General features: G+C 55.6%; 2 protein-coding genes across 2 annotated transcripts; both read right to left on the bottom strand.

Moving 5' to 3' along the window:
• Positions 1-1,513: 1,513 nt before the first annotated feature.
• Positions 1,514-8,412, bottom strand: GLCE (glucuronic acid epimerase). Its single transcript, XM_033071001.2, has 5 exons — positions 8,327-8,412; positions 7,580-7,672; positions 6,021-6,528; positions 4,116-4,370; positions 1,514-3,463 (listed from the first exon to the last, which is right to left on the bottom strand). Exons 3-5 carry the CDS (start codon positions 6,514-6,516, stop codon positions 2,439-2,441), a joined length of 1,776 nt encoding a protein of 591 aa, XP_032926892.1. The 5' UTR covers positions 6,517-6,528; positions 7,580-7,672; positions 8,327-8,412; the 3' UTR covers positions 1,514-2,438.
• Positions 8,413-9,385: 973 nt separating this feature from the next.
• Positions 9,386-22,655, bottom strand: NOX5 (NADPH oxidase 5). Its single transcript, XM_042779675.1, has 17 exons — positions 22,362-22,655; positions 22,100-22,189; positions 21,321-21,456; positions 20,430-20,580; positions 19,304-19,514; positions 18,604-18,928; positions 17,347-17,500; positions 16,090-16,262; positions 15,569-15,751; positions 14,714-14,846; positions 13,539-13,850; positions 12,767-12,808; positions 12,099-12,396; positions 11,377-11,461; positions 11,004-11,103; positions 10,751-10,917; positions 9,386-9,964 (listed from the first exon to the last, which is right to left on the bottom strand). Exons 1-17 carry the CDS (start codon positions 22,385-22,387, stop codon positions 9,833-9,835), a joined length of 2,718 nt encoding a protein of 905 aa, XP_042635609.1. The 5' UTR covers positions 22,388-22,655; the 3' UTR covers positions 9,386-9,832.
• Positions 22,656-22,879: the final 224 nt, after the last annotated feature.

The raw sequence follows: 22,879 nt of genomic DNA, 5'->3' as shown, positions 1-22,879 counted from the left end.
AGCATCCTGTAAACAAATTATTGCATATTTTCCATCGGGATCCTCGGGAAAATCCCGGAAAATCCAACAAAATCCCAGCCAAGCCACGCCCGGGGAGGAGGAGAACGGGAATGAGCGGCTTCCAGGGAATCCCTGGATTTCAGGGAATGTCTGGATTCCAGGGGATCCCCTGGATTTCAGGGAATGTCTGGATTCCAGGGAGGGTTGTGCTTGTGTTGTTGGGGTGGGGGTGTCCATGGAGAGGGGATCCCATGGGAAGAGATCTCCGGGTAAAAATCTGGGATCAGAGCTGATCTTGGTCCCAAAGATCTCCAGGAGTTTGAAGATGGAAAATGAACAAAAAGATCCCAAATTGTAAAAAATTCCATGAGGTTTTGGGCACTGCTGGCACGGTCAAGGATCCTCTTCCAGTGCACAACAGAACTTCAGGAATATCAGGAATTCCCACGGATTCTCCATGGATTTGCAGCCTCTGGGGATTCCTGGAAGTTCCACCAGAAGGCGATGGAAGGACAGGAGGTGGGACAGGAGGGACAACCTTGGAATGTCCATCCCAAAATTCCGAGCGCTTCTGGAGCGGGAAAATCTGCCGCGCTCCAACCCCACCATCGGCATCAATTCCCAAAAATCCCAACCAAGAGGAATTCTGGCCTCTGGAAGGCACCAAAACCATCCTGGAGCAGCACCCAAGGAGTCTCTCCGGGTTTTCCAGCTGGGAAAAAGATGGAAGGAACACACGGGAGGAGGATGGAGCGGATTTTTGGGAAGGAGCAGATTTTTTTGGGAAGGAATCCCAGGTTTGGGGTGGGTTTGTGTCCGTCGGGTTTCCATGGGCATGGAAAAACTTCCCCCCTGCTACCTTTGGTATTGGAATTTCTCCTGTGCCATCCATTGGATGGATGGATCCGACCGGAGCACGCGGATTAAAGCCGGGAAATGAAGGAAAAGCCTCAAAAAGTGAAAGCAAAAAAAAGATGGAGATGGGTGTTGTCCTGGTGCCCGGGATTTTGGGATTGGGATCAGCTCAAACATGGAACAGGAGCAGTGGGAATTCCCAAAGTCCACCCAGGAGTTTGGGATCATGGAACCATGGAAGGACCTTAAAGCTCATCCCATTCCATAGGCACCTTCCACTGCCCCAGGCTGCTCCAGCCTGGCCTTGGACATTCCAGGGATCCAGAGGCAGCCACAGCTTCTCTGGGAATTCCAGCACAGGGAGAGCTGGAAAAACCTCTGGGATGGAATCATTCAACTGCTGGATGGGCTGGAGCAGGAGAAAAATGAAAATTCCCGAATTCTTGAATTTCCTGAGGGACTCCAGACGAGCTCCATGTCCCGCTCAGCAATTCCCAAAAACGTCCCCAAAGCTCTGAGGAACCTCCCAGACGGAATTCCAAAATCCCATAGAAAACATGGAGCTCCAGGAAAAGGGATCCCAGCTCTGAGGGAACACCGGGATAAGGGAAAGGGATTTCAGTGACTGGGAAAAGGGATCCCAGCTCCGAGGGAATTCCAGGGACTGGGATAAGGGATCCCAGCTCTGAGGGAATTCCAGTGACTGGGAAAAGGGATCCCAGCTCCGAGGGAATTCCAGGGACTGGGATAAGGGATCCCAGCTCTGAGGGAATTCCAGTGACTGGGAAAAGGGATCCCAGCTCTGAGAGAATTCCAGTGACCAGGATAAGGGATCCCAGTTCCAAGGGGACACTGGGAAAAGGGATCCCAGCTCTGAGGGAATTCCAATGACCAGGATAAGGGATCCCAGCTCTGAGCGAATTCCCGTGACCAGGATAAGGGATCCCAGCTCTGAGGGAATTCCAGTGACCAGGATAAGGGATCCCAGCTCCCAGGGAATTCCCATGACCAGGATAAGGGATCCCAGCTCCCAGGGGTGCTGGTCACCTGGGGCTGTGTGCTCCAGGCTCCCAGTTGTGCTTCCATGATTCCGGGCATGTGTTTTCCATGAAAAACCCCTCCAGCTCCAGGATGTCCAGGCAGAGAGCTGGCAAAAAATCCCACCTGCGGATTTGTCATCCCAAAAAAGCGAATCCCTAGGAAACCCCCCCTCCCTTTAAAGCCACACTTTGCACTCCCAGGCTCCGAGCGATTCCCGTGGACGGCGCTCATCCCACAGGAGCTGCTCCAACACGGACACAAAATCCCGCTTTGAGAGGCCCTGGATGAGCTCTCCAGGCAGCGACCGCACTTCCAAGACTTCTATGGCTTCTGCAAACCTTTTCCTGGGGAAAGGAAAAAACCAATCCCAACAAAACCCAACCTCAACCTCCGAGTCGCGTCCCAATCCCAAACCTTCCCGCGCCGGGCCGCGCCTTCCCCGGAGCAGTTTTAAGGCCCACATTTTTTTTGTTTTTCTTTTTTAGGGAAGAATCCATCAAAAAGGCGTGGAAGGATGGAGGGAAAAAAAACCCAAAAAATCCTCAGTTGTGCTTAGCCCGGCCTCCTCTCAGGTAACTCTTCCACCTCTTGAGGAAGTCCTTGAAGAGCGGCGCGTCGTCGATGGAGCTGAGCAGCTGCAGCTGGTTGATGTGCGTGGTGTGGTAGTCCCAGCGCGCCAGGTTGGGCGCCGTGCCCAGCATGAAGTGCCGCAGGTCGTAGACGCTGCCCGAGCCGGTGTCGAAGAGCGGCAGCATGGCCTTGAGCGACTCCATGCCGCGCTCGTAGAGCAGCCGCGCCTCCTTGCCCAGCTTCTCGCCCGCCGTCTCCTTCAGGTCGTAGAGGCCGATCAGGGAGTACATGAAGCCGTTGAGCACGAAGGAGCTGGGCTGCGTGGGGTACTCCTCGTACCAGTCGTGCCGGTTCATGAACACCGCCTTGACCCCGCGCTGCTCCGCCGGCAGCTTGAAGGGCGCCGTGGCGCGCAGCGCCGCGCTCAGGAACGCCGGCTCCTTGGTCAGCTGGTACGCCCTGACCAGCGTGGACATGGCCTGGCCTTGCGCCATGGCCGAGTACCAGCCCGGATCCAAGGATTTGAAGCCTTCTCCCAGTTTCCTGGTGACCATGATGGGCCAGCCGCCGCGCTCGTCCTGGTTGCGCAGCAGCCAGCGGCTGGCGGCGAAGAAGGCGGCCATGTGCGCGGTGGCCGAGATGGTGACGTTGTCCAGGAAGCCGCGGCCTTTGGCCACCAAGCGCAGCACCCTCTTGGGCATGATCTTGGTCTGCTTGACGGCCTTGGTGTTGGAGAGCCCCACGCCCTTGCGCAGATCCGTCAGCAGGTCCCGGGTGAGCGTGCTCCAGCTGCCGCGCGCGCCCACGCCGTAGAAGATGTCGCGGTCGCGCAGGGCGATGAGCTGCGTGCTGGACACGTAGTGCACCGTGAACAGCTGGTTCCTCTCCGTGGTCTCCAGCACCACCGACACGCTGCCGTTGCTCAGCAGCTTCAGGTCGAAGGAGATGATGAAATCCCGGCCGTTGTTGAGCTCCAGGGAAACGCCCTCGGAGCTTTCTGCAAAAGCAACCCCGGGAAAAGGCGGCGTTTGGTTCCCAAGGTTTGGAGCAAATTACAGAGGGCACCCCCTGCTCCAATTCTGGAGGGATTCCCAAGATTTTCGGGCAGCCCTTCAGTAATTCAGCGTTTCTGGGCTTTATGATTTGATCCAGAATGAAGGATAAGGAAGGAGGGATTGGGAGTGAAAAGGACTGAGAATGAAGGATTAGGAATGAAAGATTGGGAATGAAAAGGATTGGGAGTGAAAAGGATTGGGAATGAAGAACTGGGAATGAAGAATTGGGAATGAAGGATTGGGAATGAAAAGGAAAGGGAATGAAAAGGATTGGGAATGAAAAGGATTGGGAGTGAAAAGGATTGGGAGTGAAAAGGATTGGGAATGAAGAATGGGAATGAAGGATTAGGAATGAAGGATAAGGAATGAAAAGGATAAGGAATGAAAAGGATAAGGAATGAAGGATTGGGAATGAAAAGGATTGGGAGTGAAAAGGATTAGGAATGAAGGGTGGGAAAAGAGGCGTAGGGAATGAAGGATTGGGAAGGAAGGACTGGGAACAAAGGCCAAACCAAACCCAGCACCCAACAACTCCCACTCCCCGCTCCAGCACCCACCAGAATTCCCAACACCCACCGGAATTCCAACACCCACCTGGGCAGGAGAACTGCTTGACTGCGGTGAGCCGGGACTTGTCCCAGACGGTGGTGAGGGAGCAGCCCTTGGGCACGGTCCACTCCCCATTCCCATTCCCGTTCCCGTTCCCGTTCCCGTCCCCCGCCGTCTCGTACACCTCCACGTGCGGCGCCTTCTCCGTCAGGTTCTTGCTGTAGTGGCTCAGCCCGTACTGGGCGATCTGGATGGGGTAGAAGTAGCCCTGAGGGCCCCACTGCGTGGAGAGAGGAACTCCTGCCCGGGAAAAAAAACAGAGAATGAGGGGAAAATTCCAACTCTGCACTCCGCTGATGCACTTGAGCCTGTTGCCATTCCCATTCCCACATTCCCAGCACCAAATCCAGGTCACTCTGCACCTCCAGCACATTTTAAGGAGCACTTCCAGGAGATCTTTGCAATCATCCCAGTCCTAAAAATCCCTGGAAATCCTCTGCTTCCCGACCTTCCACACCGCTGATGCACTTGACCCTATCACCATTCCCATTCCCACATTTTCACATTCCCAGCACCAAATCCAGGCCACTCTGCACTTCCAACACATTTCAAAGACCACTTCCAGGAAATTTTTGGGATCACCCCAATCCCAAAACCTGCCATTCCCCAGCAAACCGCACCTTCCACACCACTGATGCACTTGACCCTATTGCCATTCCCACATTCCCATCACCAAATCCAAGTCACTCTGCACTTCCAACACATTTCAAAGACCACTTCCAGGAAATTTTTGGGATCACCCCAATCCCAAAACCTGCCATTCCCCAGCAAACCCCACCTTCCACACCACTGATACACTTGTCTCTGTTCCCATTCCCATATTCCCATCACCAAATCCAGGCCACTCTGCACTTCCAGCCTATTTCAAGGAGCACTCCCATCAGATTCTGGGGATGACCCCATCCCCAAAAACAGGGATTCCCCAGCAAACCCCACCTTCCACACCGCTGATGCACTTGACCCTGTTACCATTCCCACATTCCCAGCTCCAAATCAGGCCACTCTGCCCTTCCAGCCTTTCTTAAGGAACTCCTCCATCAGATTTTTGGGATCACCCCCATCCCAAAACCTGACATATCCCAGCAAACCTCGCCTTCCACACTGCTAAAGCACTTGACCCTATTGCCATTCCCACATTCCCATCACCAAATCCAAGTCACTCTGCACTTCCATCACATTTCAAAGACCACCTCCAGGAAATTTTTGGGATCACCCCAATCCCAAAACCTGCCATTCCCCAGCAAACCCCACCTTCCACGTCGCTGATGCAATTGACCCTATCGCCATTCCCATATTCCCATCACCAAATCCAGGTCACTCTGCACTTCCAACACATTTCAAAGACCACTTCCAGGAGATCTTTGCAATCATCCCAGTCCTAAAAATCCCTGGGAATCCTCTGCTTCCCGACCTTCCACACCACTGATGCACTTGTCCCTATCACCATTCCCATTCCCACGTTTTCACATTCCCAGCACCAAATCCAAACCACTCTGCACTTCCAGCCTATTTCAAGGCGCACTCCCATCACATTTTGGGGATCACCCCAATCCCAAAAACAGGATTTCCCAGCAAACCCAACCTTCCACACCACTGATGCACTTGACCCTATCACCATTCCCACATTCCCATCACCAAATCCAGGTCACTCTGCACTTCAAACACACTTCAAGGAGCACTTCCAGGAAATTTTCAGGATCACCCCAATCCCAAAACCTGCCATTCCCCAGCAAACCGCACCTTCCACACCGCTGATACACCTGACCTTATCACCATTCCCATCACCAAATCCAAACCACTCTGCACTTCCAGCACATTTCAAGGAGTACTTCCAGGAAATTTTTGGGATCACTCCAACCCCAAAACCTGCCATTCCCCAGCAAACCCCACCTTCCACACCACTGATGCACTTGACCCTGTCGCGCAGCTCCACGTTGTAGCCCTCGAAGGACATGAAGACGCCGTCGGGCCGGTACGGAGCGCGCTGGGCGTAAACCTTGGAATAGCTGTGGGAAAACTCGAAGCGCTCATTCCCGTCGGACTGGGCGATCCGGCCGTAAACCTGGAAGTATTTCTCCACCCAGCTGAAGGGCAGGAACACCTCGCTGCCCTCGCGGCGCCCCTTCACCGTGTGCTCCTCGTTGATGACGCAGTCGATCTCCTCGTACCTCGGCGCCGCCTTCCCAGCGCTTCCCGGAATTCCCGGAGCTTTTGGTTGATCCTGGGGCGAGGCCTCCTCGCTGTCGGGGATCCCGCGGCGCTCCGGGGGGTTCGGTGGGGTTTGGGAATGGTGGGAGCAGCGGGTCCAGAGCAGCAGAGAGAGCAGAGCCAGGAGGGAGCAGAGAACCAGGAGAGCCTTGGAGCTGAGGCGGGCCAGGCAGCGCATGGTGCTGCATTCCTGGGAAAAACATGGAAAAATATGGGATTAGGAGATGGATTTGGGGTGTTCCAAATGGGAATGGTCAGGGTGACAGAGCCAGGCAGTGTGTGGTGCTGCATTCCTGGGGAAACACGGAAAAATACGGGATTAGGACGGGGATTTGGGATGTTCCAGATGAGAATGGTCAAGCAGTGCACGGTGGAACATCCCTGGGAAAAACCTGGAAAAATACAGGATTAGGATGGGGATTTGGGATATTCCAAATGGGAATGGTCAGGCAGTGCATGGTGGAACATTCCTGGGAAAAACCTGGAAAAATACGGGATTAGGATGGGGATTTGGGATTTCCTGGATGGGAATGGTCAGGGTGACAGAACCAGGCAACACATGGTGGAACATTCCTGGGAAAAACCTGGAAAAATATGCGATTAGGACATGGATTTGGGGTGTTCCAGATGGGAATGGTCAGGCAGCGCATGGTGCTGCATTCCTGGGAAAACATGGGAAAATATGGGATTAGGACATGGATTTGGGATTTCCTGGATGGAAATGGTCAGGGTGACAGAGCCAGGCAGTGAGTGGTGCTGCATTCCTGAGAAAATATGGAAAAATATGGGATTAGAAGATGGATTTGGGATGTTCCAAATGGGAATGGCCAGGCAGTGCATGGTGCGGAATTCCCAGAAAAACCTGGAAAAATATGGGATTAGGAGATGGATTTGGGGTGGTCCAGATTGGAATGGTCAGGGTGACAGAATCAGGCAGTGAGTGGTGCTGCATTCCTGGGAAAAACATGGAAAAATATGGGATCAGGATGGGGATTTGAGATAGTCCAAATGGGAATGGTCAGGTAGTGCATGGTAGAACATTCCTGGGAAAAACCTGGAAAAATATGGGATTAAAACACGGATTTGGGATGTTCTGGATGGGAATGGCACCCCTGTCCATGGTTAGTGCAAACATTCCTGGGAAAAACATGGAAATATGGGATCCAACCCAGGATAAGTACTCCAGGTATCCCAACAGAGGCAGGAATAAACGGGAACAGGGAAAGCAGCTCCATTCTTACCTTAGGTAAAGGGAACTCTTGGAATTCTTGGAATTCTAGTGCATCCCGAACTTCCAGAGTCAAAAATCCTGGGATTTATGAATCATAGGATTCCTGCAGGGAAAACCAGGGAAAATGGAGTTGGAGCAGGCCCAGATGGAGCTTTTCCCAGGAAATCCTGGTATTGCCAGGAAAATCCTCAGGATTCCAGGAAAATCCTGCAATTCCCAGGAAAATCCTGCAATTCCCAGGAAAATCCTCAAATTCCCAGGAAAATTCTCTGATTCACAGGGAAATCCTCAGAATCCCTGAAAAATCCTGGTATTCCCAGGAAAATCCTGGTATTCCCAGGAAAAACCTCAGAATTCCAGGGAAATCTTCTGATTGCCGGGAAAATCCTGGTATTCCCAGGAAACTCCTCAGGGAATTCCACCAATTCCAGAGCCTATATTCCCGAATTCCAGAGGCCAAATTCCCGAATTCCATAGCCCCTATTCCTGGCACTCCACATTTCCCCAGCCCACACTCCCGCATTCCCAGTCCGTATTCCCAAATCCCAAATTCCCAGCGCTCCCATTCCCTTATCCCAGGCTCTGGCAGCGACCCCGAGGCGGCCCGAGCACGCCCAGCCCCGCCAGCGCCGGTCGATCCCGCTGCCCTCCCTCTCTCTCTCTCTCTCTCTCCCGCTGCCATGATTCCCATCATTCCCGTCATTCCCACCATTCCCGTTATCCCGGGAATTCCCAGGAATCCCGGCCCGCTCCTTACCTGTGCCCAGGGCCTGCCGGGCGGCGGAACCCCCGCGCGGGGCAGCGGGGGGAGCACGGAGGGGCCGCGCCGGGGCCCCGCCCTCGCGCCTCGCAGCCAATGGGAGCGCGCGGGGGGCGGCGCGCCAGCCAATAGGAAAGCGCGGCGCGGCGGTGCTGCCGCCACAACGGCGCCGGGTAGGGCAGGGCGGGGCGGGGCGGGGCGGAGGCGCCACAGCCCGGGCGGCTCCGGGGGCACCGGGAGCGCTGAGGGCGCTGCCCCGAACCCCCGCGGCCGCTCCGGGACCGCCTCAGGCCCCGCTGGCACCGGCGCGGCCGCGGGGGAGCGGCGGGAGCGGCCCCGCCCCGGCTTCCCGCGAGAGCGGCGGCGACCAATCAGAACGGCGCGTTTGGGGGGCGGGGCTTCAGGGCGGAGCGCGGCGCTGATTGGTTAGTGAAGCCACGCCCACAGCGTGGTCACGTGGCGGGGCCGCGTGAGGTGGGCGGTGCCGGCTGGGCTCGCGCTAATGAACGGGGGTTCATTAATCGTTAATTGATCATTAATTAGTAATGAATTAATAACCAATGAAAGGAACCGCGCTGGGCCGGGCGGCTTTGCTACCCTCAGGCTGTGCCAGGAGAGGTTTTGGAATGTTGGGAAAATTCCCACCTGGAAAATTCCCACCTGGAAAAGCTCCAGCCATGGAGCAGCTGCCAGGCAGGGCTGGAATCACATCCCGGAGGGATTGGAACCCTTTGGATGTGGCACTTGGGGACAGCGGCGTGCTTGGATTCCATCATCTCCAAGGGCTTTTCCGACAGAAACAATTCCATGATTCCAACCAAATTCCAAATCCTCCATCCCTAAAATTCCCCCAGCTCGGGATAAAGCCGGCAGAGCCCCCCTTGCGCTGGATGAAAGCGATCTGATCCCGATCTAACGCTAATCCCGGGAATTCTGCGCCTTGCCCACCAGGAGCTGCCGCTACAGAGCGGATCTCAGGCATGGAAAAGGCTGGAAAAGCAGGAATTCCAAGAGGGGTTGCTGGAGTCCCTTGGTTTACCAGGAAAACCAGTCCCAGTCCAGTGCAGATCCAGGACTAGAGGGAGCAGCACCTCTTGGACACCGATTTCCATCCCAGTTTTTCCTTGGTTTTGCCAAGGAGCTGGAATTGCTTCCATCAGCTCCAACATTCCCATCGTGCCCTGGTTTATTCCTCAAATCCAAAGAACACAAGAACACATTATTCCCATCTTTTACTCCTTTATTCCCCACATCCAAAGGAAACATTCCCATCTCTTTGATTCCTCAAATCCAAAGAAAACATTCCCATCTTTCCCTCATTTATTCCTCAGATCCAAAGGAATCTTTCCCAAAGCCCAGCAGGATCCGGGCTGGGATGCGGCGGGATCGGCTGCCGGACACGGACGGGCAGGAAGAACCCTGGTCAGAAGTTTTCCTTGGAGAAGCGGAATCCGAGGCCCTGGTCAGAAGTTTTCCTTGGAGAAGCGGAATCCGAGGCCCTGGTCAGAAGTTTTCCTTGGAGAAGCGGAAGCCGAAGCTCCGGCAGTGCCCGTGGATGACCTTGGCCAGCCCCGCGGAGCCGCAGAAGAACACCTGGACCTTCCCGCGCCGCTCCGCCGCCACCTTCCCGAACACCTGGAACGGGATCCGGGGCGTGGCTTGGTCCCACCCCTCCCATTCCATCATTCCGTGATCCCGTTCCATCAGCCCATGATGCCCAGGCTGGATCAGACAGTTGGAATGAGATGATCTTTGGGGTCCTTTCCAACCCAACCCATTCCGTGATTTTCTGATCCCATTCCCCAATTCTCTGATCCCATTCCAAGATCCCATTCCGTGTTTCTTGGATCTCATTCCATGATTCCATGATCCCATTATGTAATCCCATTCCATGATTTTTTGATCCCATTCCACAATTCCGTGATCCCATTCCCTAACTCATTCCTCAAGTCTCTGATCCTGTTCCCTGACCCCATTCCACGATCCCATTCCATTATCCCATGATCCCATTCCCCAATCCCATTCCCTAATTCTATGATCCCATTCCATTATCCCATGTTCCCTTTCCCTGATTCATTCCCCGATTCCCTGCTCCCATTCCCTGATCCCATTCCCCAATTCTGTGATCCCATTCCCCAATTCATTCCCCAGTTCCATAATCCCAGTCCCTGATTCATTCCCCAATTCCCTGGTCCCCTTCCCTGATCCCCTTCCATTATCCCATGATCCCATTCCCTGATCCCATTCCATTATCCCATGTTCCCATTCCCCGATTCCCTGGTCCCCTTCCCTGATCCCATTCCCCAATTCATTCCAGCAATTCTCTGACCCCTTCCTTGGCGCCCCTCACCCTCTCCACCCCCCAGCACTCCCATTCCCTGATCCAGGGATCCTGGGGGATGTGGGCTGTGGATCCCTGACCTTGGCCCAGTCGGGGCGGCCGGGCTGGGTGCGGCTGCGGAGCCCGGAGATGGAATCCCGCTTTTCCTGCGCTGCCAGCAGGTCCAGGGCCAGCTGCAGCCCCAGAGCCTTCACATCCCCCTTGCCCAGCGCCGAGGTCATGTACAGGTGCAGCTCCAGGAAATTTCCTGGAATTCCAGGGAGTCAGCCCCAGCACACAGCCTGGATTGGGGTGGGGGTTTTCCTGGGAATGGCACCGGACATTCCCGCTCACCTCCCGGCTCCAGCTCCGCCTGCTCCGACTCCAACTGGGCCAGGAGGCCGAGGAACCACTGCAGGTGCTGCTGATCCCGCGTGATCCAGATAAAATCCACCTGGGAGTGCGGGAAGGGCTCTGCTTGGGCACTCACCGCATCCCGGTGCCAGATCCTGGAACCAGATCCCAGCACCACCCTTGCACCAAATCCCACACCAGATCCCAGCACCAAATCCCAACACCAGATCCCAGCAGTCACCAGATCCAGCCCCCATTCCCAAAGCTCCCAGATTTGAGGGATGCTCCTGGGCTCTCCCCCTGGGACCCTGCATCTCCATCCCAGGACAAGCCTGGATCCCACATCCCCCCTTGCTCCCGTTCCCATTCCCACCTTCCTGAGCGTCATCTCCTCATCCCGCCGTTCCTCGTTCCAGGTGAAATGGCAGCTGGGGCAGCTCTGCCTCCGCCGCCGGTACCTGCGCAGGGACCAGCACTTCCTGATCCTTCCCTCCTTTTCCTGCTCCTTCCTGCTCCTTCCCTTCTTTTCCTGATCCTTCCTGATCCTTCCCTCCTTTTCCTGCATTTTCCTGCTCCTTCCCTCCTTTTCCTGCATTTTCTTGATCCTTCCCTCCTTTTCCTGCTCCTTCCTGCTCCTTCCCTTCTTTTCCTGTTCCTTCCCTCCTTTTCCTGCATTTTCCTGCCCATTCCTGCCCCTTCCTTACTTTTCCTGCTCTTTCCTTCCCCTTCCTTCCCCTTCCTGCCCCTTCCTGTCCCTTCCTTCCTTTTCCTGCTCCTTCCTTCCCCTTCCCACCTTTTCCTGCATTTTCCTGCTCCTTCCTGTCCATTCCTGCTCCTCCTGTCCCTTACCTATCCCTTCCTGCCTTTTCCTGCCCATTCCAGCTCCTTCCTGACTTTTCCTCCCCTTTCCACCCATGACCAAGCTCCCTCCAGCGCCTTTTCCACACCCCAAATTCCCAAAGAAAATCCTGGCACCGAGGGAAGGCCCCACCTGCAGCCGTGGGAATGAATCCCAAGGATCAAGGATTGGAGGGCAGCTGTACCCAGGCATCCATCCCAAATCCCTGGGATATTCCCAGCTCCCAAGGGACCCACCGGAACATGATGCTCTGCAGGATGGAGGCGAAGGGCGTGATGCCGATGCCGGCTCCGATGAGAACGGCGTGCTCCGAGGTGAAGATCCGCCGGCTCGGAGTTCCGTACGGACCATCCAGGAAGCACTGGGAGAGATCCCGGCTCAGGAGAGATCCAGACTCGGCACAGATCCAGCACTTCCAGGTGCTGGAACAGCTCCCAGGTAGAGGAGAAGGGATCATGGGATTTGGGAATTCCCAGGGTTTTGTGGGAGCGAGGAGTGGGTGGGAAAGGACGGGAGTTTTCCAGTGGGGCAGGGTTTGGATCAGCCCCAGGTGGGATCATCCATGGACAGGGATACTGGGATGGGATGGTGGGAATGGGGATGGGATGGATGGGAACGGGGATACAGGAATCAATGGGAATGTGGATACAGGGATGGTGGGAACAGGGATACAGGGATGGATGGGAACAGGGATACAGGGATGGGGAGAACAGGGATACAGGGATGGAGGGGAACAGGGATGCAGGGATGGAGGGAACAGGGATACAGGGATGGATGGGAACAGGGATACAGGGATGGAAGGAACAGGGATACAGGGATGGATGGGAACAGGGATGCAGGGACACTCAGGAATGCTGATCCCAGCCCAATTCCCAGGATCCAGGAGAAATGGGAACATCCTCACCTTGACGCTGCAGCTCCGCAGGGTCTCCCTGGTCCCAGGGTCCTGCAAAGAGAAGGGAGCAGTGACCATCCCCCCTTCCCAAGCGTTCCCAAAATTCCCTGGATTTGGGGCGTTTTCTCATTGGGCTGCACACACAATTCCAGCTGCCAATTCTGCAATAATATCCAAGGAATTTTTTTCCAAAGAGCTTTTTCAGGAGCTTTATCCCATTTGGGATCCACTCTCCAATGGCTGGATCTCCCAGGATTTGGGCAGTGCTCACCCCCTGCTCCGGGTCCTTTTCTGGGAAAGCGGCTCCGGAGGCTCGGAATGCCGTCAGCTCCACAGCTGCGTCCCTGCCAGAGGCCACGGATCCTTCCTGGGAACAACAGCCGGGAATCAGCGATCCCAGGGATCTGCTGGGCCTCCAGCAGGGTCACAGGAATTCCCATTGATGGGGCACAAATTCCCATTAATCCCAAATCCCACCATCCCATCCATCCATTCCAAATCCCATGGATGGGGCACAAATTCCCATCAATCCCAAATCCCATCTGTCCATCCATCCCAAATCTCATTCCATGGGATACAAATTCCTGTTCCATGGAACACAAATTCCCATTGATCCCAAATCCCACCATGCCATCCATCCATCCATCCATCCATTCCAAATCCCATTCCATGGGACACAATGTCCCATCAATCCCACCATCTCATCCATCCCAAATCCCATTCCATGGGGCACAAATTCCCGTTCCATGGGGCACAAATTCCCATCAGTCCCAAATCCCACCATGCCAGCCATCCATCCACCCCCAATCCCATTCCATGGGACACCAATCCTTCAAGGCTGGACAAGCAGGGAATGTCCATCCTGAGGGATTCCCCAGCTTCGAACTGGGATGATCCCATGGGATCCATCCCCATCCAGCTGCTCCCATCCCTTTGCCCTGATCCCAATCCCACAATCCCACCTGTTCCCAGTGCTCCCTGCGGCTCTTCCCGGGCGGATTCGGCTCCGGGCCGTGCGATTCCAGCTGCTGGAAGTACTCGTAGAGCTTGGTGGTCCATTGGCCCCGCGCCCGGATGTGCAGCCAGAGCGTTTCTGTGGGAGAAATCCCCAAACCCTGGAATTCTCGGGATTGGGAAGAGCTTCAAACACAACTCATCCCATGGAAGCGCCTTCCATAGCCCGGCTTGATCCCAGCCCCATCCGAGCTGGGAATGAGATCCCAGGGTTGGGAAAGAGATCCTGGGATGGGAAAGAGATTCTGGGATGGGAAAGAGATCCTGGGGATGGGAAAGAGATCCTGGGATGGTAAATCAGATCCTGGAATGGGAAAGAGATCCTGGGGATGAGAAAGAGATCCCAGGGTTGGGAAAGAGATCCTGGGATGGGAAAGAGATCCTAGGGGATGGGAAGGAGATCCCAGGGATGGGAAAGAGATCCTGGCATGGGAAATCAGATTCTGGGGGTGGGAAATCAGATCCTGGAATGGGAAAGAGATCCCAGGGATGGGAAAGAGATCCCGGGGATGGGAAAGAGATCCTGGGATGGGAAAGAGATCCTGGGGATGGGAAAGAGATCCTGGGGATGGGAAATCAGATCCTAGGGATGGGAAGGAGATCCTGGGGGTGGAAAATCAGATCCCGAGGGTGGGAAAGAGATCCTAGGGATGGGAAAGAGATCCCAGGGATGGAAAACATTCCAGGGATGGAAAACAGATCCCAGGGATGGAAATCATATCTCAGTGTGGAAAATCCTGGGGATGAAACATATTCCAGGGATGGGAAACATTCCAGGGATGGAAAACAGATCCTGGGATGGGAAGCAGATCCCGAGGATGGGAAGCAAATTCCAGGGATGGGAAGCAAATTCTGGGGGTGGAAAACATTCCAGGGATGGGAAACAGATCCCAGGGATGTTAAGGGAAAATTCCAGGGAAGCCTCCAGGGCAGAGAGGGCACCTGGCTGCTCCGGGGCGCTGCTGATGGAGAAGGGGTGCCACTCGTAGGCGGCGATGGCCGGGACGTTCAGGTAGACGTAATCCCCCGGCTGGAAGCGGAAGGATTTCGGCCTCTGGATCACCAGGTGGGTCACCTGCAGGAAAACGGGAGCAGGAAAACCAGGAGTGGCCAAAGGATCTCTTCTTCCACTGGTTTCTGTCATGGGAAGTGCAGCGGGAATTCCCGGTTCCGGCTCCTGTTTGGTTTGTTCCCCATTCCCAGTTAAGACCGGGTTCAAACTATGGGATTTTGGGAAAACATTCCAAGTTCCGGGAGTTTCTGTTCTGCTCCTTGTTCTGTGAGTTTTCATTTGAAAAAACTGGGAAAAAGGCTTGGAAATAAAGGAATTCCTTCCACCTCCTGCTGCAACCTCCAGCTTTTCTGTGTTTGTTTGTTCCTTCATTCCCAGAATCCCAGGAGGAGGTGAGACAGTTGGATTTGGGATGGTGGGATGTTTGGGATGGATAGGATGGTGGGATTTGGGATTTTTGGGGTTTGGGATGGATAGGATGGTAGGATTATGGGATCTGGGATGCATTCCCACATTGGAGGGCAGGAGGTTGGTGGGGTTTGGGATGAGATAATGGGATGGGTGGGATTTGGGATGTCTGGGATCTGGGATGATGGGATTTGGGATGGATAGGATTTGGGATACATTCCCACCTTGGAGGGCAGGAGTTTGGTGGGATTTGGGATGTCTGTTTGGGATTTGGGATGCATTCCCACCTTGGAGGGCAGGAGGTTGGTGGGATTTGGGATGTCTGGGATCTGGGATGATGGGATTTGGGATGTTTGGGATTTGGGATGCATTCCCACCTTGGAGGGCAGCAGCTTGGCCTCCAGGATGTGCAGATCCCCCGCCCGGCGCCACACCCAGCCCAGAACCTTCTCCAGGAAAAACAGGGAGCCGGGAATCAGGAACCACTTCCAGAAGTGGGGACCGTGCAGGAGCAGCAGGAACCACACAGAGATGTAGGAGAGGTGGCTCCAGTAAAAAACCTGGGAATGGAAATGGGAAGTGCTGGATCCAAATGCTGCTTCCTGGCAGCCCAGGGAATCCTGGAATCACTGGAATTTAGTTTGGAAATGACCTTAAACCCATCCACTTCCAATCCCAACACCTCCCACCATCCCAGGTTGCTCCAGGGATCCAGGAGCAGCCCCAGCTTCTCTGGGAATTCCACCCCAGCCCCTCCCAGCCAGGAATTCCTTCCCAACATCCCTGTGGCACTGAGAAACCATTCCCCGTGTCCCGTTGGGAAGAAAATCCCAGGAACCCCAAACTGCCGAGGGGCTCTCAGGGGCATCATTCCAGCCGGGAATTCCCAGGGAATCACCTCGAAGTGGCCGCCGCGCCGCACGCAGGGGCTGGAGCAGAGGAGCATGGCGAGCAGGAGGGCGAGCAGGGCCAGCCCGGTCTGCGGGGCAGAGCCGCCCACGCCGCCCGCCCCCGGCCGGGGCCAGCGCAGGTACTCGCCCAGGGCCACCGGCCAGTCCCGCCGGGCCACGCCTGGGGACAGGGGACAGTGAGCACCGCCGTGTTCCCTTTGGGATTGCGCATTTGGGGATGGCCGTTCGGGAATGCCCACCCGGGAATGCCCCGGTCCCGGCACCGCGTCCCGGCTGTCCCGGGAGTGTTGGCACGGGGAGCAGAGGTGGCCCCCGCGGGAAGAGAGCCCTGGCACCCTCTCCGGGATGGGGATTGGGGGTGCTAGGATGTCGGAATGCCGGGATTTGGGAATGTGAGATGCAGGATTTGGGAGTGCCGGGATTTGGGATCCCGCTCGGGGCAGCAGCACCTGGGCTGCCCGACGGGAGCCGCTAGAGGGGGATCACAGCCCGCGGCTGCTGCGCCCGCCCCGTGCCCTGTCCCGTCCTCTCTGTCCCCTGTCCCTGTCCCCACCCGTGCCCTGTCCCTGTCCCCTGTCCTCTCTGTCCCCTGTCCCTGTCCCCACCCGGCACCGGGACCCTTTCTCCAGGGTATCCCCTCCTCCTTGGGACACGGGCACCCTTCTTTGGGATCCCGGGACACGATCCGCCATCCCTGGGATCCCAGGATATGATCCCCCATCCCTGGAATCGCGGGACACGATTCCCCGTCCCTGGGATCCCGGGACAGAGGAGATCCCATCCCTGGGATCCCGGGACACGAGAGATCGTATCCCTGAGATTCCGGGACACGATCTGCCATCCCTGGAATCCCAGGATATGATCCCACATCCTAGGATCCTGGGAAACGAGAGATCCCACCCCTGGAATCCCGGGACACGATCCCCGCATCCCTGGGATCCCGGGACACAGGAGATTCCATCCCTGAGATTCCGGTACACAATCCCCCATCCTAGGATCCTGGGAAACGAGAGATCCCATCCCTGGAATCCCGGGACACTATCCCCGATCCCTGGGATCCCAGGACACGATTCCCCATCCCTGGGATCCCGGGACACGATCCCCCATCCCCGGTATCCCGGGTCACGATTCCCTATCCCCGGTATCCCGAGACACGATCCCCCAATCCCTGGAATCTCGCGATCCCCCATCCCCGGTATCCCGGGACGCGACCCGCAGCCCTGTCCCGTGTCCCCGGCACTGACCCGCGTGTGCCAGGTGCGCCCCGCCGTGCGCGGTCGCCAGGGCCAGCACCAGGTGCGCCACTCGCTCGTGGCCCCGCAGGTGCAGCTCCAGCGGGAACAGCGCGGCCAGCGGCGAGCGGCGCAGCCAGGTCAGCGAGCGGCGCAGCACCAGGGCCTGGGGACAGGAGGGGACAGGAGAGAGGGGACAGGGGGTGAGGGCACAGCGATGGGGACAGGGACAAGCACGGGGTGAGGGAAGGGGCTAGGGCAACCGGAGATAGCGGGGGGCAAATGGAATTGTGGGGGGCAACAAGAGATACCGGGGGCAGTTTGAGATAGCAGGGGGAATGGGAAATGTTGGGGGACAATGAGAAATTCCAGAGGGAATGGGAAATGTTGGAGGACAATGAGAAATTCCAGAGGGAATGAGAAATGTTGGAGGAGAACTGACAATTCCAGGGCGAATGGGAAAAGTTAGGGGACAATGGGTAATTCCAGAGGGAATGGGAAATGTTGAAGGACAATGAGAAATTCCACAGGGAATGGGAAATGTTAGGGGACAATAGGTAATTCCAGAGGGAATGGGAAATGTTGGAGGAGAACTGGCAAATCCAGGGGGAATGGGAAATGTTGGAGGACAATGGGTAATTCTAGAGGGAATGGGAAATATTGGGGGACAATGAGAAATTCCAGAGGGAATGGGAAATGTTAGGAGAGAACTGGCAGTTCCAGGGGGAATGGGAAATGTTGGAGGACAATGAGAAATTCCACAGGGAATGGGAAATGTTGGGGGACAATAGGCAACTTCAGAGGGAATAGGAAATATTGGAGGAGAACTGACAATTCTAGAGGGAACGGGAAATGTTGGAGGACAATGAGAAATCCCAGAGGGAATGGGAAATGTTAGGGGAGAACTGACAATTCCAGGGGAAATGGGAAATGTTGGAGGACAATGGGTAATTCTAGAGGGAATGGGAAATATTGGGGGACAAGGAGAAATTCCAGAGGGAATGGGAAATGTTGGGGGACAATTAGAAATTCCAGAGGGAATAGGAAATATTGGAGGAGAACTGACAATTCCAGGGGGAATGGGAAATGTTAGGGGAGAGCTGGCACTTCCAAGGGAAATGGGAAATGTTGGGGGACCATGGAAAACTCTGGGAGCAACGGGAAAACTTCGGGCCAGCATCCCTCCTGGACACCCTGGGACCCTGCCACCCTTCCCGGCTCCCTCTCCCGGTGTCCCCCCGGTGTCCCCCGGTGTCCCCGGGCACTCACGGCCAGCAGGGCGCAGTTGAAGTTGAGGCTCTGCCCGCAGCCCCGGGCCAGCGCCAGGGCGGGGCCGCGCTCTCGGTGCCCCAGGGCCCCCAGGGCGAGCAGGAGCGCCGAGATGGCGAGCCAGGACCCCAGGCAGCACAGCCCGGCCCGCTGCTCCCGGCAGGATTCCCGGGAAAAGCAGCACAGCCCGGCCCGCTGGTCCCGGCAGGATTCCCGGGAAAAGCAGCACAGCCCGGCCCGCTGGTCCCGGCAGGATTCCCGGGAAAAGCAGCACAACCAGTGCTCAGCGGGACTGGGACTGGGAGGCTTCAGCCAGCTGGCAGCACTGGGAAAATGGGAATGGGGGTTTGGATGGGAATGGGGAGCTGGGGAAGTGTCAGCCCAGGGTGGTACCCGGCCCTACAGCCAGAGTGGCAGCATCCCTGTATCCATCCCTGGATCCATCCCAAAATCCAAACTCTTCACCCATCCCAAAATCCAAACCCTGCCCCATCCCTGATCCAAACCCTATCCCCATTCCAAATAATTCCTGCACCCATCCTAACTCCATCCAAAAATTCAAACTCTTCACCCATCCCAAATCATCCCAAAATCCAAACCCTGCCCCATCCCAACCCATCCCTCATCCAAGCCCAGCCCTCTCCAGCTGCTCCCAGCCCCAGGGCAGGCTCCCCATGGAATCCTTTCCCGGAATTCCCACCTGATGCTCAGGTTCTCCAGGAGCTCTGGGAACGCCTCCAGCTGCTCCTGGAGCTCGGGGAAGGTGATGGAGCCGCTGCGATCCCGGTCCAAGGCCTGGAGCAGGGCCTGGCTCAGGGCTCGGAGCCGCTCCTCGGGCAGGGCCAGGGAGCTCTCCCGGAGACACCCCCGGAGCACCAGGAGCAGCTCCTCAGCATCGATGGAGCCGCTGCCTGGGAAAGCGGGAGAATCCCGATATTCCACAGTTCTGTGGAGTCATCTCCATCCCGATATTCCACAGCCCCAAGGAGTCATTTCCATCCTGATATTCCACAGCCCCATGGAGTCACCTCCATTCCGATATTCCACAGTTCTACGGAGTCATCTCCATCCTGATATTCCACAGCCCTACAGAGTCATCTCCATCCCAATTTTCCAGCCCTAATCCAGGAATTTTCCTTGCAGGGTGGAAAAATATGGATGGGTCAGGAGTCACTCCCTGGAAAATCAGGAGGATCCCAATATTCCACATTGGAATTCCATTGGAGTCATGTTCATCCCAATTTTCCAGCCCCAATCCAGGGATTTTCCTCTAATTGAGGAAAAACCTAAGTCAGGATCTGATCCCTGGAAAAATCAGGAGGATCCCAATATTCCACATTGGAATTCCACTGGAGTCATGTCCATCCCAATTTTCCAGTCCTAATCCAGGGATTTTCCTCAAAGCATGGAAAATCCTGGATGGGGCAGGATCTGCTCCCAGGAATAAACAATTGGATAATGGGAATGACACCCAGGGCAGGCTCTGGTTGGATATTTGGGAATATTCATGGAAAGGGCAGCATTGGAAGGGACAGGGAATGGTTGGATTTGATCTCCGAGGGCTTTTCCAACCTGAATGATCCCACAATTCCAGGAAAGCAGGATGGGGAGTTGGGATTGGAGCGGAGCAGATCCCACTCTTCCCAGCTGATGGGAAATCCTGGGAAATCCTCAAGTGTGACCTTGACTTCCAACTGGGATTTTCCCATTCCCACATGGAATGAGGGTAGCAGCCTCATCCCAGCCAAACCCGGATGCTCAGAGAAGACCAAATCCCAAATTTCTCCCAAAAAACGCCCCACAAATCCCGTTTTTTCTCCTCTCACCATCCACATCGTACACCTGGAAGAGGAACCGGAGCTTTTCCGTGGAATTCCCACGGAGCAGCCGGCGCAGAGATCCCAGCAGCTCCTCCCGGCTCAGGGAGCCGCTCCCGTCGGAATCGAAGAGCGCGAAAAACCTCTCGGCAAAAAAGGACTGCGGGAAAAGCGGGAATGTTCCCATGGAGCAGGGAATTTGGAATGTTCTCCATGGATCAGGGAATTGGGAATGATCCCATGGAACAGGGAATGTTCCCATGGAGCAGGGAATTGGGAATCATCCCATGGAGCAGGGAGTGTTCCCATGGAGCAGGGAATTGGGAATGTTCCCATGGAGCAGGGAATTGGGAATGATCCCATGGAGCAGGGAATGTTCACATGGAGCAGGGAATTGGGGAATTGGGAATGAACCCATGGATCAGGGAATGTTCCCATGGAACAGGGAATTTGGAATATTCTCCATGGAGCAAGGAATTGGGAATGAACCCATGGAGCAGGGAATTTGGAATATTCTCCATGGATCAGGGAATTAGGAATGATCCCATGGATCAGGGAATGTTCCCTGTGGATCAGGAAATGAAGGAACGTTCTCCATAGAGCAGGGAATGTTCCCCATGGAATAGGAAATCAAGGAGTGTTCCCATGGAGTGGGGATCCCATGGAGCAGGAAATCAGGGAATTAGGAATGATCCCATGGAGCAGGGAATGTTCCCATGGATCAGGGAGTTCTCACTGATCCTCTTCTCGTGCCATGGATCCCATTCCTTCTTCCCACAGATCCCTCTCCTCTTCCCAGAAATTCCTTTGCCCACGGATCCTTTTTCCCAGGAATTCCACCCCTTTTCCCCTGGATCCCTTTCCCCATGGATCCCTCTACTTTTCCCAGGGATCCCGCACCTCCTTGACCTGCAGGGCGGATTTGAACTCTTCCAGGCTGATTTCCTTCTCCTTCCCAGCCACATTCCCAAACTGTTTGCTCACCCAGCGCAGCCACTCTGCGTCCGCCGCCGCTCCCATGGCTCCGGAGCGATCCCTAAATCCCAGCAATCCCTCAGGGAGCTCCTCACACGGAGCATCCCAAAGCTGGATCCCACAGGGATCAGCGCTGCCCGCCCATGGAATCCCGAATTTCCATGGAGCTGCTGATTCCAACTCCTGGGATGATTCGTGGGGCTCACACGGCCCTTGGGAGCATCCCTAGGGATCCCTTTTTCCCAGAAAAGCTGAGCAGGGATTCTGTCCCACTCCCAATCCCATTCCCTCCACTCTCAATCCTTCCTTTCCCATTCCTTCCACTCCAAATCCCATTCCCTTCTGTCCCATTCCCTCCTTTCCCTCTCCCATTTCCTCCACTCCCAATACCATTCCCCTTTTCCCATTTCCTTCTTTCCTTCTCCCATTCCCTTTTCCCATTCCCTTTTCCCATTCCCTCCTTTCCCATTCCCTCCTTTCCCTCTCCCATTGCCTCCATTCCCATTCCCTCCTTTCCCTTTCCCATTCCCTTTTCCCATTTCCTCCTTTCCCTCTCCCATTCCCTCTCCCTTTCCCATTCCCTCTCCCATTCCCTCCAACCCCCACTCTCCATGAAATCCATCAGCACTTCCCAACATCCCAGATTTCCCCAGAATCCAAAGGAAAATTCCACTTCCAGGAGCATTTTCCCAACTCCCATTCACCTGCAGTGGTCTGGGACGATTCCAAAGGGAAATCCTGGAACAGCCTGTGGCGTTCCCAAGGAGCCCGATGGATCCAGCAGGGATTTCCCACTGGAATAAATCCCAAATCCCCTCTCCCACCTCATTCCCATTGGCTCTCCTTTCCCAAATCCCGCCCAGCTCCGTGGCCCATCCCAATCCCACTTTTTCCAGCTGCTGCTGATCCCTGTCCCAGCTGCCTGTCCCCTCCATCCCTCGGGAATTGTGTTCCTGCCAAATCCACCTGGAGCCGCCGTTCAGGGGCTCCATTCCCGAACTCCTGCCCGTCAGGAGCACACCGGGAATGTCTTTTCCAGCCTCCAGCCTTTTATTCCCTCCGGAAGAAATCCGCCTGGGACGAGGTTGCCATGGGAATGTCAGGAGCAGATCCAGGGATGAAACATTCCCGATTCCCACACTCCAGAGGAGCTGAACCCCCGGATCCCGCCGGGAATAACCGGGAGGAGCTGCTGGAGCATCAAACTGGAGCCCGAAAAATTCCAAACATCCCCAGGATCTCGGGGTAGACTGGATTAAATCCAGCCCTGTCCCATCCCAAATCCAGCTTTTCCCCATCCCAAATCCAACCTTTTTCCCACCCATCCCAAATCCAGCTTTTCCCACCCCAAATCCAGCCCTGTCCTATTCCAAATCCATCTTTTCCCCCCAAACCAAATCCAGCATTTCTCCATCCCAAATCCCCCTTTTTTCCCTATCCCAAATCCAGCTTTTTCCCCAAATCCAGTTTTATTCCTTATTCCA

Source organism: Catharus ustulatus, chromosome 12 (genome assembly GCF_009819885.2).
Source record: "Catharus ustulatus isolate bCatUst1 chromosome 12, bCatUst1.pri.v2, whole genome shotgun sequence".
NCBI lineage: Eukaryota > Metazoa > Chordata > Aves > Passeriformes > Turdidae > Catharus > Catharus ustulatus.
The sequence above is the reverse complement of the archived record's forward strand: the minus strand, read 5'-3'. Positions and strand labels throughout refer to the sequence as shown.